General features: G+C 39.2%; 1 protein-coding gene across 7 annotated transcripts in view; it reads right to left on the reverse strand.

Annotated features, from left to right (window-relative positions):
* wdfy3 (WD repeat and FYVE domain containing 3) overlaps positions 1-13,945 on the reverse strand; it is a 110,972-nt gene that overhangs the window by 86,654 nt on the left and 10,373 nt on the right. For all 7 annotated transcript variants that reach the window (XM_035997339.1, XM_035997345.1, XM_035997333.1 and 4 more), the window contains exons 2-4: positions 5,140-5,350; positions 2,759-2,882; positions 742-851 (exon numbers count right to left, since the gene is read on the reverse strand). In XM_035997339.1, coding sequence (XP_035853232.1) covers positions 742-851; positions 2,759-2,882; positions 5,140-5,319 — 414 coding nt within the window. In that variant the 5' untranslated portion in view covers positions 5,320-5,350. The remainder of the gene's footprint in view (positions 1-741; positions 852-2,758; positions 2,883-5,139; positions 5,351-13,945) is intronic.

Consider the following 13,945-nt stretch of genomic DNA (forward strand, 5'->3'; position numbering starts at 1 on the left):
GAAAAGCAGCCAGCCGGCCAGCTGACAGCAATGCTCCCCTCAAGACCTCCAGAGGAATGGAGGCCAAAAAGTTCAAAAGATGTCTGCTGGCCATAGTGCAAGAGCATAGGGCACAAAGCAAAACAAGGCCTCAATATCTAACCTTTAAACCAGGAGCCCAAGAAGCTGCCATGTTAAGATTCTGAATTACGTGGGGTAGCGCATGGTGACCAGAAGCTAGACATACAAATCTAATTTTGATCTTGATCTTACTGCATGCAAATTAGAAAATATGACTATAGCTATCTAGTGTCATACAGAAGCAGCAGTAGAAAGGCTAAAAGTAGAGAACAAACATGATGTAGCAGCATCAACTCCTTCATTCAGTGCAGTAAAACAGATTTACAAATGACTAGGGAGAATAAGCTGGGGTCAGGTGGGGAATTTACTTGTACTCAAGAGCCTGTTTCTCAGTTCTTACAGAGGCTGATCTATTTTCTGCTGAGAGATCAAAGAGGGGAGATGCAAATGGGTCAAAGAGAGAAGGAATGCTGAGAAACCTCTTTCATTTCCTCCGATTCATCTTACATCTACACTTACATGTAAGAGAGCAATCCTTAAAAACACAAAAAAAAAACCAAGGCAACAAACAGAAAAACATGACGTCAATCACACAGAAAACCATACGCATTTTATAACATGGAGCTCTTGCGCACGAAAAGAACATTGTGATGCAAAGGAGTATGGTGTTATTCTACCAACCTGTCCGGAGGAGGCCAGCAGGTTAATGGTGGTCAGAAGCATCCAGCCACGACTCGCCTCCTCACTCTGGTTCACCTCCAGGAACTGGACTATGGCGCGACTGGCTGCCTCTAGAAAAGCAAACACATAAACACACGCGCACACATTAACATACAGTTAACTAGATGGAAAGTGACAGCTCATTGGGGCAGGTAAATGGGCTGCAGGAACAATGATCAGTTACGCAGATAACAAATAAATCATCTTGGTGGACATGACGTGTCTTGTCTACAACCAACTTCTGCAGGCGGAAAAAAACGTGTACATAGATGTTATTAGCACATGATTATATCCTGTCTAGAAAATGTATTCACCTGTTTATACACAGTGAAGGAGGAGAAGGAACAAATCTTTTTCTTTTTTTATTATTATTTTTTGGGGCATTTTTAGGCCTTTAATTGACAGGACAGGGGGGGATGACACGCAGCAAAGGGTCGCAGGTCGGATTCGAACCCGGGCCCGCTGCGTCGAGGAGTGAACCGCTATATATGGGCGCCCGCTCTACCAACTGAGCTATCCGGGCACCCAGGAATAAACCTTTTGCAGATGAATTAGAGAAGTATATTCCACCCTTCAATTATGCACACAGGACAGGTGAAATGGACTGTATGTTTTAAGATAAAAGTATGGAAAAGAAGGTGGCAAGCCAGAAGTCACACGTGGCTCCTGTAGCTGGTGGACACTAAAACCATTAAATAAACGTATTCAACCTAACAAGGCTTGATAACATTTATATGTTAGCTAGCCAAGTTATCTAACCTTTTACTGCAGCTCCCCGTAGTTCTGCTCACATGTGAAGCTGGCGTTTTCTATTCTTCCTTTTTTTTATAGAGACATTTAACTAACGATTCAGAACCACAAGGTTTGCTAAGATTCACTAATATTTCTTGTGATAGCATGAAGATTATAGGTAGGTTGGGACAGGAGCCAAAACTATAAGGTACCTAACATGTTAGCTAGCTAGCAAATGTTAGCTAGTGAGCACTAAGCAATAGCATGGCTGTCCTCATTAACCTGTGTCCGCTACAGCAATTCTGTATGACAATTTAAATTCCCCTCTTTAATAAAAGAATGAGATTATGATTATGCTGTATATAACTGGTATTGGGATTTCGGCTAACACATTAATTGACGTCATTTTGTGTCATCACTGACAGGTGTGGAGTCGCACAACATTAATACAACATTAATACAACATTGACCTGCGCGGGGGGTGGGGGCAGCAGTGGATAATGGATTGTAGTTTTATATTGTATCACACATATTCTGTCAGCTTTAGATTTGAAAAGGTTGTATAACCTATCTACAAGATAAGCTTCAGTCCGGTGCTGTTTTATTATTTGATTTTGAGCTAATCAAAGCCACTGGTTTTGATGATGACATAGTATGGCAAAAATCAAGCCTGAGTCAAGAACTGACTCAATCTACAGAGACCTGGTGAGCAGCTGGAGGAGTGTGTGTTTAGACCGTGGTGTTAAAAGGTCTTTCCTGTGGGGAAGCCACAGTCAAAGCTGCCACTACTATTAAAGCTTTGAGGAGATGCTGCTGGCTCAGCTGTAGTGAAAACTAACCCTTAATGGCAGATTAAACACACATTGCATTGGTCCCTTTTTGTAAAAAAAAAAAATAAAAAAATAAAAATTATATATATATACTGAGTGAGAAACAGTAAACAGCTCATTTTAAATGTGAAATTAGACATTCATGTCAGTTGTGTGTTATAAGACACTGATCTGAATGTATCTATGTTCTGCACATGATCAAAACTTCCGACATCCATATATTTATCAGTAAAGCCAAAGGGAGAACAAGCTAACTCGCAGAGGGTGGAAGGGAACAACTGGATCATCTTTGTGACAAGAAGCAAACCGGTTATGGGAAATAACCGCAACTGATACCAAAGAAATGATAAATTGATGTTTCCAAGTGCTTCCTATTACATCTTTATCGGTATAAATCTACATGGCAGAGGGCTCACCTGTGGATTTATTAGAGGCTCTTCGTCTGATCTCGGTCACCATGAGCCGTGAGACCTGGGTGGTGAACTGCAGCAGGTCGGAGAACTTCTCCATCATGCTGCTGGGTGGAGCGTTGCCAAACACCTAAAGCAGACAGATCAGCTTTGGTTAAATCAAAAAAGAAAAAAAGAAAGCTCAGGCAGTAAAAAAGACGCAGTCATACTTTTATAGTTCACCCTACAATAAAAACAAGAAACGTTTATGCCTTTATAACGAGGGTCAAATCAGCCATAGAGACATTTTACTGTTTCTAGAATAGGGAAAAAAAGAGGAAAATAAGAGAAATTGGATATTAAAGGTGCAGTAGGTAAGCCTTATAAAACTAACTTTCTGTCATATTTGCTGAAACTGACCCTATGTTTGAGTAGAACTACATGAAGCAGGTCATTTAAAAAAAAAATCTGGCTCTTCTGGCACCACCTACAACCTGTAGTGCGATTTGCAAAAATCCACTGCTCCCTGTTCAGATGCACCAATCAGGGCCGGGGGGGGGGGGTCAATCACTGCTCATGCATACGCATTCATTCTCCCTTGTGGGGGGGGAGGGGCTTAGGGGACCATTTTGGGCTTTAGCGGAAAATCCTACCTACAGCACCGTTAATTGCTATGAAAGCCTGCAGCTCAACAGTTCAACACAATAACAGCTGTAATCACATCAAGCAGTAACACACAGGAATCATCAAGGCTTACTGGTTTACAATACATCTCTCTGGGGTTTTTTACTGGCATGTCCTAATTTTACAACCACAGAGCTATCTGCAACCTGAGCCTTTGGGGGAGCAGGTCGAAGATAAACTGCACTTCATTCAACAACAACTCATCATGTATTTATTTACCCAGCAAATCCGACATGAAAGTAGGCCTGGACCCTGGCGTCTTGCTGCACCGGGAGAATTCTACTTTTCAATTCTGACATGATTTATGCCACCAGTGAGTGAATCACAGCCAGCGCTGGGTAATTAGCTGACAAGTCAAGAGACCCTTGGTAGGGCTCTCCAGTTTGATGAGAACACTCAACAGGGCTGTTTGCAGTAGCAGCTAAAAAGATAGACTGTAAATATTAGAATCATTTCGGACTCCTGCATTATCTGCTTTGTTAGATATACACACAGATATTTGAATACATGTATCTAGTCCTCTTCCTATTTAAAGCTTCCCTGCATGACTTCCCATTTATATACTATACCCCTTTAGTTATCTATCCATGTTATGCTACATATATATGTCATTTGTCCAATTTACTTAATCAAGAAGCTCAAGCTTTACTTATCATTAAGATAAAGTATGATTCTATAAACAGTAGTTTGATCATTTTCATGCTAAATACAGTAAATATATGTAACCCAAAGCCACACTAAAAAAATGTATCTCACTGTGCTCTATTTAAGCCATAAAGTCAACACACCAGCACACGTCAACAGGCTCATTTCCATCAGATTTAGCTGCAGGCTGTTGAAACAGAATCTGTGTGGAATCTGATGTGTATGAAAGTTATCAGTTACCCACTGGATTTTAATGCCAAATAGATCCAAGCTGAAACCTTATTTATTTAGTTCATATCAATCCACCCATAGTTTCTATTACTTCCATGGTGTACAAAGCACTGGCAATTAATGGAGGACGAACTTGTCTGTAACAGGAGACCATGAGCCTGACAACAATCAATGTTTTCCATGAACAACTAACACCAGCTTCTAGGCCTGCATGATAAATCGTTATAAAATCGCGATCTTGATTCATCCCTGTTTGCGATTTAATTTTTAAATTAATTTTTTTTTTTTTACATTGACATGTTTTAATTATATTAAGACATGTTCTCAAGGAGTTCAGATAGAGGCTATATCAGGGCCATATTTAGTTCAATGTGTTATATGTCACTATTTTTGGTAGCCTACTGTACTTAAATGGCCAGTATGTACTTTATTTTCTTTATTCATTGAAGCCTCTATGTTTACAGGCTTGTGGTGATGCACAATGTGCTATAGGTGCCACAAAAAAAAATCTATGTTTGCTACTGCCAATTTGTTTTGTTTTGTCATGGTTCATGTGTGCAATAAACACTAGACTTCGTGAGAAAAAAATTGTGGCAGAGAATCGTGATATCAATTCTAAGCTAAAAAAAATCGTGATTCATATTTTTCCCCGAATCGTGCAGGCCTACCAGCTACATACATCACAGAACCCAAATGAATGCTTTTTGGGCAAACTGTCTACTAAGAGTCCTTCTGAGAATAGATATTAGTTCCTGTAGAGCAGAATTGTAATTGAGACCGTCAACATTCATCTGGCTGTGTTTAAACTGCCTACAGACCGCCCCCCCTCCACCCCCGTTGTTACTTACCCTGTTAAATACGGGAAGCATCATGTAGAGCTTCTCCTCCTGCTCCTTCTGGGTCATGTGGCGAGGAGGGTGGCACAGTTCGGAGAAGAGGCGTCGCAGGTGCATCAGGCCCAGAGCATTGTCCTGGGGGCTGCACTCCTCCTGCCTCGGCCGCCCCATGATCCTCTTCACCATGTTCATCTTGAGCGGCTTTGTCAGGGCAAAGGCAGCCCTGCAAATGGGAGAGAGGAGGTTTAAGGCTGATTATCAAATCTGGATACTTTTTTGGGTATCAAAAACACTCAAATGTCAAAAGTTGGCACTGTGTACTTGGTCAGATTCATATTTGTAGTCGTCTACCTCTTTTTTTTTTTTATTTAAAGTCTCTGATTGAAATTTTAGACAGCGAGTTTTGTTTAGGTTAAATTGTTGTACATTTAAAATTTGAGAAATATGGCTTCCTTTGGTAAACAAATTAAATTGTAAACTCCTGTGCTGTTTGTCTCTAAAATGGTCACTTTAATATGTTTGATTGATCTGCTTAGTTAATTCTACATGACCTACATGCTAGCCTTTCTGCTAACCTCCACTGTCTCCTTGTCAATCACACAAAAGCTACAAACAGCCAGCTACAACCCAAAAGTGGCTCGTGAAAGGTGGCATTGCCTGGCCAGATTTGTGGTCTCGTTTTTTTGTTTTTCAAGTGCTTGTGCGGCTTATGCGTAAAACACTGATGTACTCAGAAATTTGCCATATTTTGTTATATATGACACAAGTTTACTTTCACAAATTAAGATTGAAAAGCGTAGTGTATATTGGGATAAGTACTGGCACCATAATATGCAATTCCAAACAATACTAGATCATAGTATTTAAAAGAGTACCTGTGACAAATTAAACATTGGTTGTTGTTTGCTGCCTCATTGGCCAGCTAATAAAGTCAAAGATGTGTTCAGGTTAACAGATCAGTATAGACTATGTACCAAGTTCAGGTTACCATTTTTTTTTTAGGGAATTTACTTTGAACTGGATTTATTGTATATCTCTTTTTCTTTGTAGCATGGTTGAAATATTTTTAGCCACACTATTCCACACATCAAATTCTCTCCAGACGATCTTTAAGAATGGTTGCTAGGAGACTTCACAGAACTGCAAAGCCTACATACAACACAGATAAACATCTGCTGATAAAAACAGAATCAACAGCCAGGAATGGTGCAACAAAGCTGTTCATCATTCTCAAATACAACCGCACTGACACATTGTACCTTGCTCAAGGGTACACTGACAGTGGTGATTGAGGAAGAAATAACTATATGAAAAATATAATTTATTTTTCCCACATGATAGAGTATGAGCTTCTGGGGACACTTGCCGTTATAGAAAGAAAAAAAGAATCACATTGTTTTGCTACATGAGATGTGCAAAAACCTTTCAACTTTTTTTCCCCGGCTCTGATTTTCCTTCCTAGCACCTCTCCATCATACATGATCACTATTAAGCACATTTTGTCACATTGTAGCACATTGGCTCTGACCGTCGGACTTTCATATTGTGAAGGTGGATATTTAACAGCTGCAAGCTTGTTCTAGTTTTGAAACCATACAGTATATTGAGCATCAGATTGCATGGGTTGCAAACTACTGCATTATAAAAGACATTTGACCAAAAAATGGAATTGCATACACAGTACAAACATTGCAGCCAAGGTTATATCCCTAGCGTGTTCATCAACTTGTAGACCTAGGCTGAGGTGAACTGCAGCTAAAAAGCACTGACAGTTTAGTTGCCGTCCTCTGAGGAAGTCAGCCAGCACCATGGACGGTTAAGAGACATGACAGTCTACCATGTAGTCCCTCCTTTCCCAGCGGAGAGTCTCACTTTAGAAAATAGGCTCTACCCTTTAGTTTCAAAAATAAAAGTGATGAAAGACTCAACAATCAGGTTTTCTGATGCAATTTGAATTACTTTTTTAAAGCTATAGTGCGTAGTTTCTGCTGCCCCCATGAGGAATTCTAAGTAATGACAACAACAACTGACAGCGTGTCCACATGATACAAGCCTTCCATGACTGCCCCGCCTCCACGCAGTTGCTAGTAGCCAAGGAGGATTAAAAAAAAAAAATCTCTTCAGAAGAGGTAATAATCTTCACTCGAGTTTCTGCGCGGGAAAGTCACTGGACACCACAATCTTATGAACATAGCCATACTGAGAAATACAGAGAGAGTTTTGTGGAGCTGATAGTCTTAATTAGCTTTGTAGCAACTCATTTGGCAATGGCTTGAATGTAACGGACGTTCATTAATATCAAAAAGTTATGCACTAAAGCTTTAACAAAGTGACTGGCCCATTAGTTAGTCTGATCATCACTCACATGAACAATATCATATCCTGACTTCCTTTGAACAATAGCAAATTTAATTAAATTAAACTAAAATGTCAAAAATAAAAGCAAAAAACAAATCACTGTCACCTTCAATTCAAAGCCAGCCTAAGACCACTGTCACATGTCTCTTTCCCGTCGATTTTGACTATCTAACAAAGATGACAGAACCCTAAAATGAATATTTAATGACTAAATACTGAAATGAACCAGAAAGGACTTCAAAATGAATACCCACTAGGTTCCAAAAGGCTAGTAAAATTAGATTTTGACCAGTAGTGGTGGGTCAGTTCTGATACAGAAACATGACTACTTTCTGTATAGTGCACAGTTTATTCATGCCACTGAGGGGGCCAATGTACTGTAGGGTACACTCTGAAAGCCAGCCAAAACAAAAACACAGGGTTTAAATAGTGTGTTAATGCACTGCCTATTAGGTGTACCCATACCAGTCAGGTCTAAAGTTTTGCAAAGTCGCATATTTAAACATTTTTGAATGAAAAATTACTTCAAATGTACATTAGAGGTAATTTCTCTTAAAATAGTTTTCTGGCAGATAAGCCAAAAAGGCATACTCTGCTTCACATTTATGCCTCAAATTCCCTGACAGCCTGTATGACCACATGTTCTCAAACATGGGTACGCAGCGTCATGTTCCACTCTAAAGTCCTTGCTCAATGGCACCTCAGAAGTAGCCACTGAGGATTGAAGAAAATAGTTTTCATTCCCTCTCCTAAGCCACTGATGGGAAGTCTAAACAAATCTGGATTCAAACCAGCCACCCTCAGGGTAACAGCCCCTCTGAGCAGGCAAATTCACTCTTGGCAAGCTTCTCCGTCTGTAGTGTGATATATGCTGGAGATGCTATGGTATGTTTTAAAGTAGTTTGTAGACTTGACTTCATGCCCAACAGATGATTTTGATAAATGTGACAGAGGATGCTCCTTCTTTCTCTAAACGTTTCTTCTCTTCATGCAAACAACAGCCCACAGGTGTTCCGTTCTGTTGTAGACCACACTTTGGCTACTGTTTCATAACTATTATCTTCAATGCAGTACGATTAGGGATGTAACAATTACCGGTGTAACGGTAAACCACGGTAAAAATGTTGATGATAACAATTACCGTTTTCATTTAAAATATCATTATCACGGTGGATTACCACAGTGTGGAAACCTGAAGTTGCCGCGCGAGCGCACTGCATAGCCTACAGTGCGTTTCTTGAAGTTGGAATCATGGCGGAAGGAGGAGATGACAGCGCTCAGGACATTTATCAGCCTTGTAAAAAGGGCCATAGCAACACTTGCTCTCTCTCTCTCTCCTGAGATGATGTAACGAGGGTCATCGCTTTGATCTCCTGCCAATCACTCATGCTCAGGCAGGAGAAGGGGACAGATACAGCAGCTGTAAACTGACTTTTTTCTTTATCATTCCTTTCCTGTTTTCGGACTTGTTGAAGTGATGTGTGTAGCCCAGAACATAAGTTAAAACTATTCTGTAGCTTGTTCAACTGTAATGGGTTTTACTGCCTTGTTATCTGTGTAAACATTAAAGCTACGTTTATTCATATTTCAATAAGTGTTCTGCTTCGATGTGGAATTATTACAGAGAAATTAATGTAATTCTTAGTACTGTTTCTTGTTATATGCTGGTGGCTATAACATTTAGTTTTGGTAAATAATGTTTATAGTAAGTCAGATGCTTATTAATGTGCATTATTATTTGTTTATATTTCAGAACCACATCCAACTTCACATGTAACGTCAAATACAACTTCATAGTTAACTTCATGTTGGAGTTGTAAATAAATCTTCCTGGATCTCAAAGTCAGACATCAAACACTGTTACACGTTTTGAAACTATTTCAGCTTGTGTAGGCCTTCAGTGCTTTCTGAACATATTGAACACACTTTTAAAAATACCGCGATAATACCGAAAACCGTGATAAATTTGGTCGCTATAACCGTGAGGTTAAATTTTCATACCGTTACATCCCTAAGTACGATGTTGATTGTTTATTCGATGTTCCCAGAGGTCTGCCCTTTATTAAGTGCCTTCTTGTTCAAGGTCTGCTTTGCCACAACTGGCAGCTTGACAACCCACATCTACATTCAACTCTTCCCTCTCATTCCTTTAAGGACTGTCATAAAAGACAGCAAGATTGTGTAAAGAAACATGATGGCAGAGACAGACGACTACAAAGACACTTCCAAGTGTTATTCTGATTTACAAGAACTTGGCATCTGTGGCACTAACAAAATTACTCCAGACTGAAGGCTTTAGTAACTCATTTTGCCCACACAGCAGGGCTGCCCTCTGTGTGAACTAACACTCAATTCCATTTGGTACACTTTTATCAAAGGTGCCTGTCCATGCGTGTGTGCACAAATTTGTAGGATGCATTCTCTCAAGGGATTGAGCCCCTTTACCTGGTTAGTGCTTTACTTTGTAACTGTCGTAGTCATGCTTTGAGTTACATTATTAGTTCTGTCACGTCAGTGTTTTAGGTTTCTTTCACCAATTTGTTGTATTTTCTTATGCAATTTTCTTTCAAACATGTTGGGTTAATCTCTGACACATTTTAGGCACATGACGACATCAAATGAGACAAGACCTGAAAGGCTCAGGGTTTGACATTTATAAAACAGCCTGTGTTGGCAGCGATATACTCCACAATTCAGCTTTTACTCACCACCGGGTCTGCCTGTCTGAGATAAGGCATTAGAGCACGCCCTACAATATATATCCTTCCAAAACAACAAAATTATACCACTGCCTGCTGCAGACACACACAGACAAATTTTGTTTCAGTGACAGGCCTGATGATGCAGCAATTGTAAACTGAAGCAGTCTCATTTTACTGCATGCTCACTAAAACTAAAGATTGAAGGTAAATGGAACTAATTTCTGAAGAGATAAAATCCACCTCTGCAGCAAAAAAGATTATATATTTAAAAAAGTTCAAAGACACAGCAGTAAATCTTCATTATGCTACAGGCACATTTAAGGTATTTAGGGTTAAAAAAAACAGGGCAAAAATGAAGATTGAGAGAGATTACTTTTGCATTAGTCTGTACATTGTAGGGCTGCCACCTCTTAGTCGATTAGTCGACTAATCGACTAATCGGTCGTTTTGGTCTTAGTCGACTAAGATTTCTTTAGTTGATGAGTCAGATTTAAAGTGGTGCTTTTGCAGGATTAATTGTGGAGAAACTCAATTTTACAGATGGTTCATTAACTACATTTATATTGTGCTTTTCTAGTCTTAATCACCTCTCAAAGAGCACAGCTCTGTCGATTACATCAACTAATTGATTAATCGACAAAATCATATAAGTGTTAGTCGACTAAGAATTTCTTTAGTCGAGGACAGCCCTAGTACATTGTTTTGAGGGAAGCACTGCATATTACATCTTTGAACTACATTTACTCTAAATGGTTTAGTTAGAATCTAAAAAGTTGTTAAAAAAATACTTTTCTGCAATATTCCTGTGGGACTGGTCAGGAACAGATGCATCCGGGGCAGATGCTTAGAATGGCTACCGCTGTTTATGTGTCGGCATGCAAATAAATATTTATTCGGTTTTGTTTTGTGACTTTTAATGTAAGGCAACTAAAAATGCTCATAATCAACAAACACCACCATAAAACTGTTATCAGAGTGCTAACAGCACATACAGGAAAAGCTGACCTAGAGAGTTTCTCCCAGAAACTGTCTATTCAATAGATTCTATCAAACACTTTGGAAGCTCATTGAAGCTCATCAGTGAGAAGTAACCATCGCATTAATATGAACCAATTATTTATCCTGAGATTAAGAATAATTTTCTGGAAGTACTGGTTCATTACTATTTTGGCATGTCATCATTGATGAGAAGAGCTATTCTTAGCAGCCAATTCAGCTCTTTGCACTGCTAACATCCTTCCCCTTTCTGTGTCCACACGCATATCGTGTTTACCCATACCTTCTCGCTCATAACATAATAATCCATGGCAAGGGACAAAGTCCTTATCATAAATAAAACAGATGAATGGACCATTGGTAGTAGTAAAACAGAGAGACACAGAAAAAGCCACAGATCTACTGCACATTTGGCAGAGCTGACGCACCAGCAGTTGGGTTATGAAGAGATCAAGATGTAGTAGCTCCAGCAGCATCAGCAGAAAAGCCAGTCTTGAGCTGTTGGCTAAAATGGAAACTCAGGCTGAGCCACAGAGAAGTCTGTTGAAAAGCTGCGCGTCAAGGAGAAAATCTTGCTGGATGTCAGAAATTGAGATTCCAAAAGCAGAAGCGGCTGGTCTGTGGTTGGTTTAAAAATATCCAGCCCAGTGGGCCCAGTTCCTGAGTCATTGTTTAAAACTGTAAGTTTCACTATGCAACAAAAACCAGACAGGAATGATGGAAACCGGTGGAAGCTACTTTAGAAACACTAGATTTGAGTATCAGTGGGTGTCACTAAAAATAAAAAAAAATAAAATAGATCCTGATTCTAACCTGGACAATTCTGGGGTAAGGGGAGGTACAGTATACACGACAACTGACAAATTGATTTCTAATATGCAAAATAAAGTGCATTGTCTTTGTCGCACATACATTTTTTTTTAAATAATACAATCATTTGCTGCCTCTAGGCTTGTATCCATGAAATAAAAACAATCAGAAAAGCCACAATCACAAGTTAGACTCCACTAGCGTGACAAGGAATCATAACTTTTTTATTAAATTAAATATTAGGCTTATCAAGCTTCTGGGAAATTACCAGCAGTGGGGCTACATCACACAGCAAGGTAATTTTGCCATTAGGCAACTGTTTTTATCAATTAGTAAGTGCATTATTAACGAGAAGAGACACAATAGGATATCTGTCATTGAGCTCAGCTAGTGATTGACCATTGATTGTTCTCTTTGCAGAAAAAAAGAATACCTCTTCCAGGGAGAAAACTTTGGATCCTATTTTAATAGACTTTAATGACATATTTTCTTCCGATGATGATAACATTGTGGTCACACAAATAATACAGACAGGTAGTAAACACAGTTCAGCTAAATTAGCTACCAGATAAACTCAAAGTAAGCACACCTAAAATCTCAGTAATAAACCTATTATTTCACAGGATAACGGTATATTCACAACTACAGTAAGTATGGAAGGTGGAAATTGAATCACAAATTCAGTCTATGAACTGTAATGGATATTTACGAAGGACATTTTCCTTCGTTTTATCTTCAAAATAGAATCTGTAATAAACTGGAAATCCTTTCAGCTGTAATCAAGCTGAGATAGCCTACCTATCTTTTATACTATAATGTAGCCTTACCTCAGATCATGTCAGAATTTATTTCTGAACAATGCTGACTGTTAACCCTACTGTACTGGGCCCTAGGTAACAGAGAGTCACTGAAGCAGACAAGAGCGCTGGGAGAATGGTAGAGTCGGAGCACAGCAGGGCTGGGACCACACACTGGGGCAAACACATGTCATACGACTCAGCATAAGGCTGAGCTGGAAAATCAACAAAAGAAAAGGCAGTGATCTGCAGACAAATGCAGAGTTACAACTCACTCCACCTATTTGGTAAGCAGTGAGTGTCATAAAACCTAGGCCTAGGACACATCATTTAGAGTGTGTGTATCTCCCTTTCACACTAGGCTGTTATAGTAGATGCAGTCAAAACTGAAACTAAGGGACATGGAAGTTTAATTTGGGAGCAGAAAAATACTGTCTTGGTGCAGCTTTACTTGATTAGTTTCTCAGGGAGGAGTATAGCTTTACCTGAAAGATACATTTTGTTTTTGATTTGCTTCTTGAAACTTGTCTCAGATAAGATGGTAACTTTCATATATCTGTTCTGGTGTGAAAACAAAGGTTCTGACACTGAAAATTGCATTCGTACCTCAGATGTGTATAACTGTATATTCAGGAATGATTATATGGGAAAATATAAGTACAATGCACCCAAAAACAGTATTAAATCACTATCGGTTCTCATTTGACTCCACTGGATAATAACAGAGTTGCTAAGGTTTTACTTGTCTCCTTAAAAGTGTTTTGAAACATTGTATGTCATATAGAGCTATACAATAAACTAGTCAACTGATATTTACTGGTTGATGTTATATGGGGTTCTGCATAAACATGTGTTGGATATAAAAACATATACGTAGATTTTACGATGTGCTTTATTTCAAGTGTTCTGAATATCAAGTGGCTCTAAATTAACATGATTCATTTTTTTATTTCAGATCTGGAAACATCGCCAGGAAGAAACAAGATGCCCACATTATCTCCAACGCTGCATTTAAACAGCTTTGTCTGTGGCACCAAATGTTTAATATCCTGATATAAGCAAACAAGTGTATACCTTGCTGGCCCATTACTCATCTCCCTGCCCTGATGTGAATTTGAATGTCCAGCAGTTAACAAGCAGTCAGCTCACTACATA

This window comes from Sander lucioperca, chromosome 2 (assembly GCF_008315115.2).
Source record: "Sander lucioperca isolate FBNREF2018 chromosome 2, SLUC_FBN_1.2, whole genome shotgun sequence".
NCBI classification, from domain to species: domain Eukaryota; kingdom Metazoa; phylum Chordata; class Actinopteri; order Perciformes; family Percidae; genus Sander; species Sander lucioperca.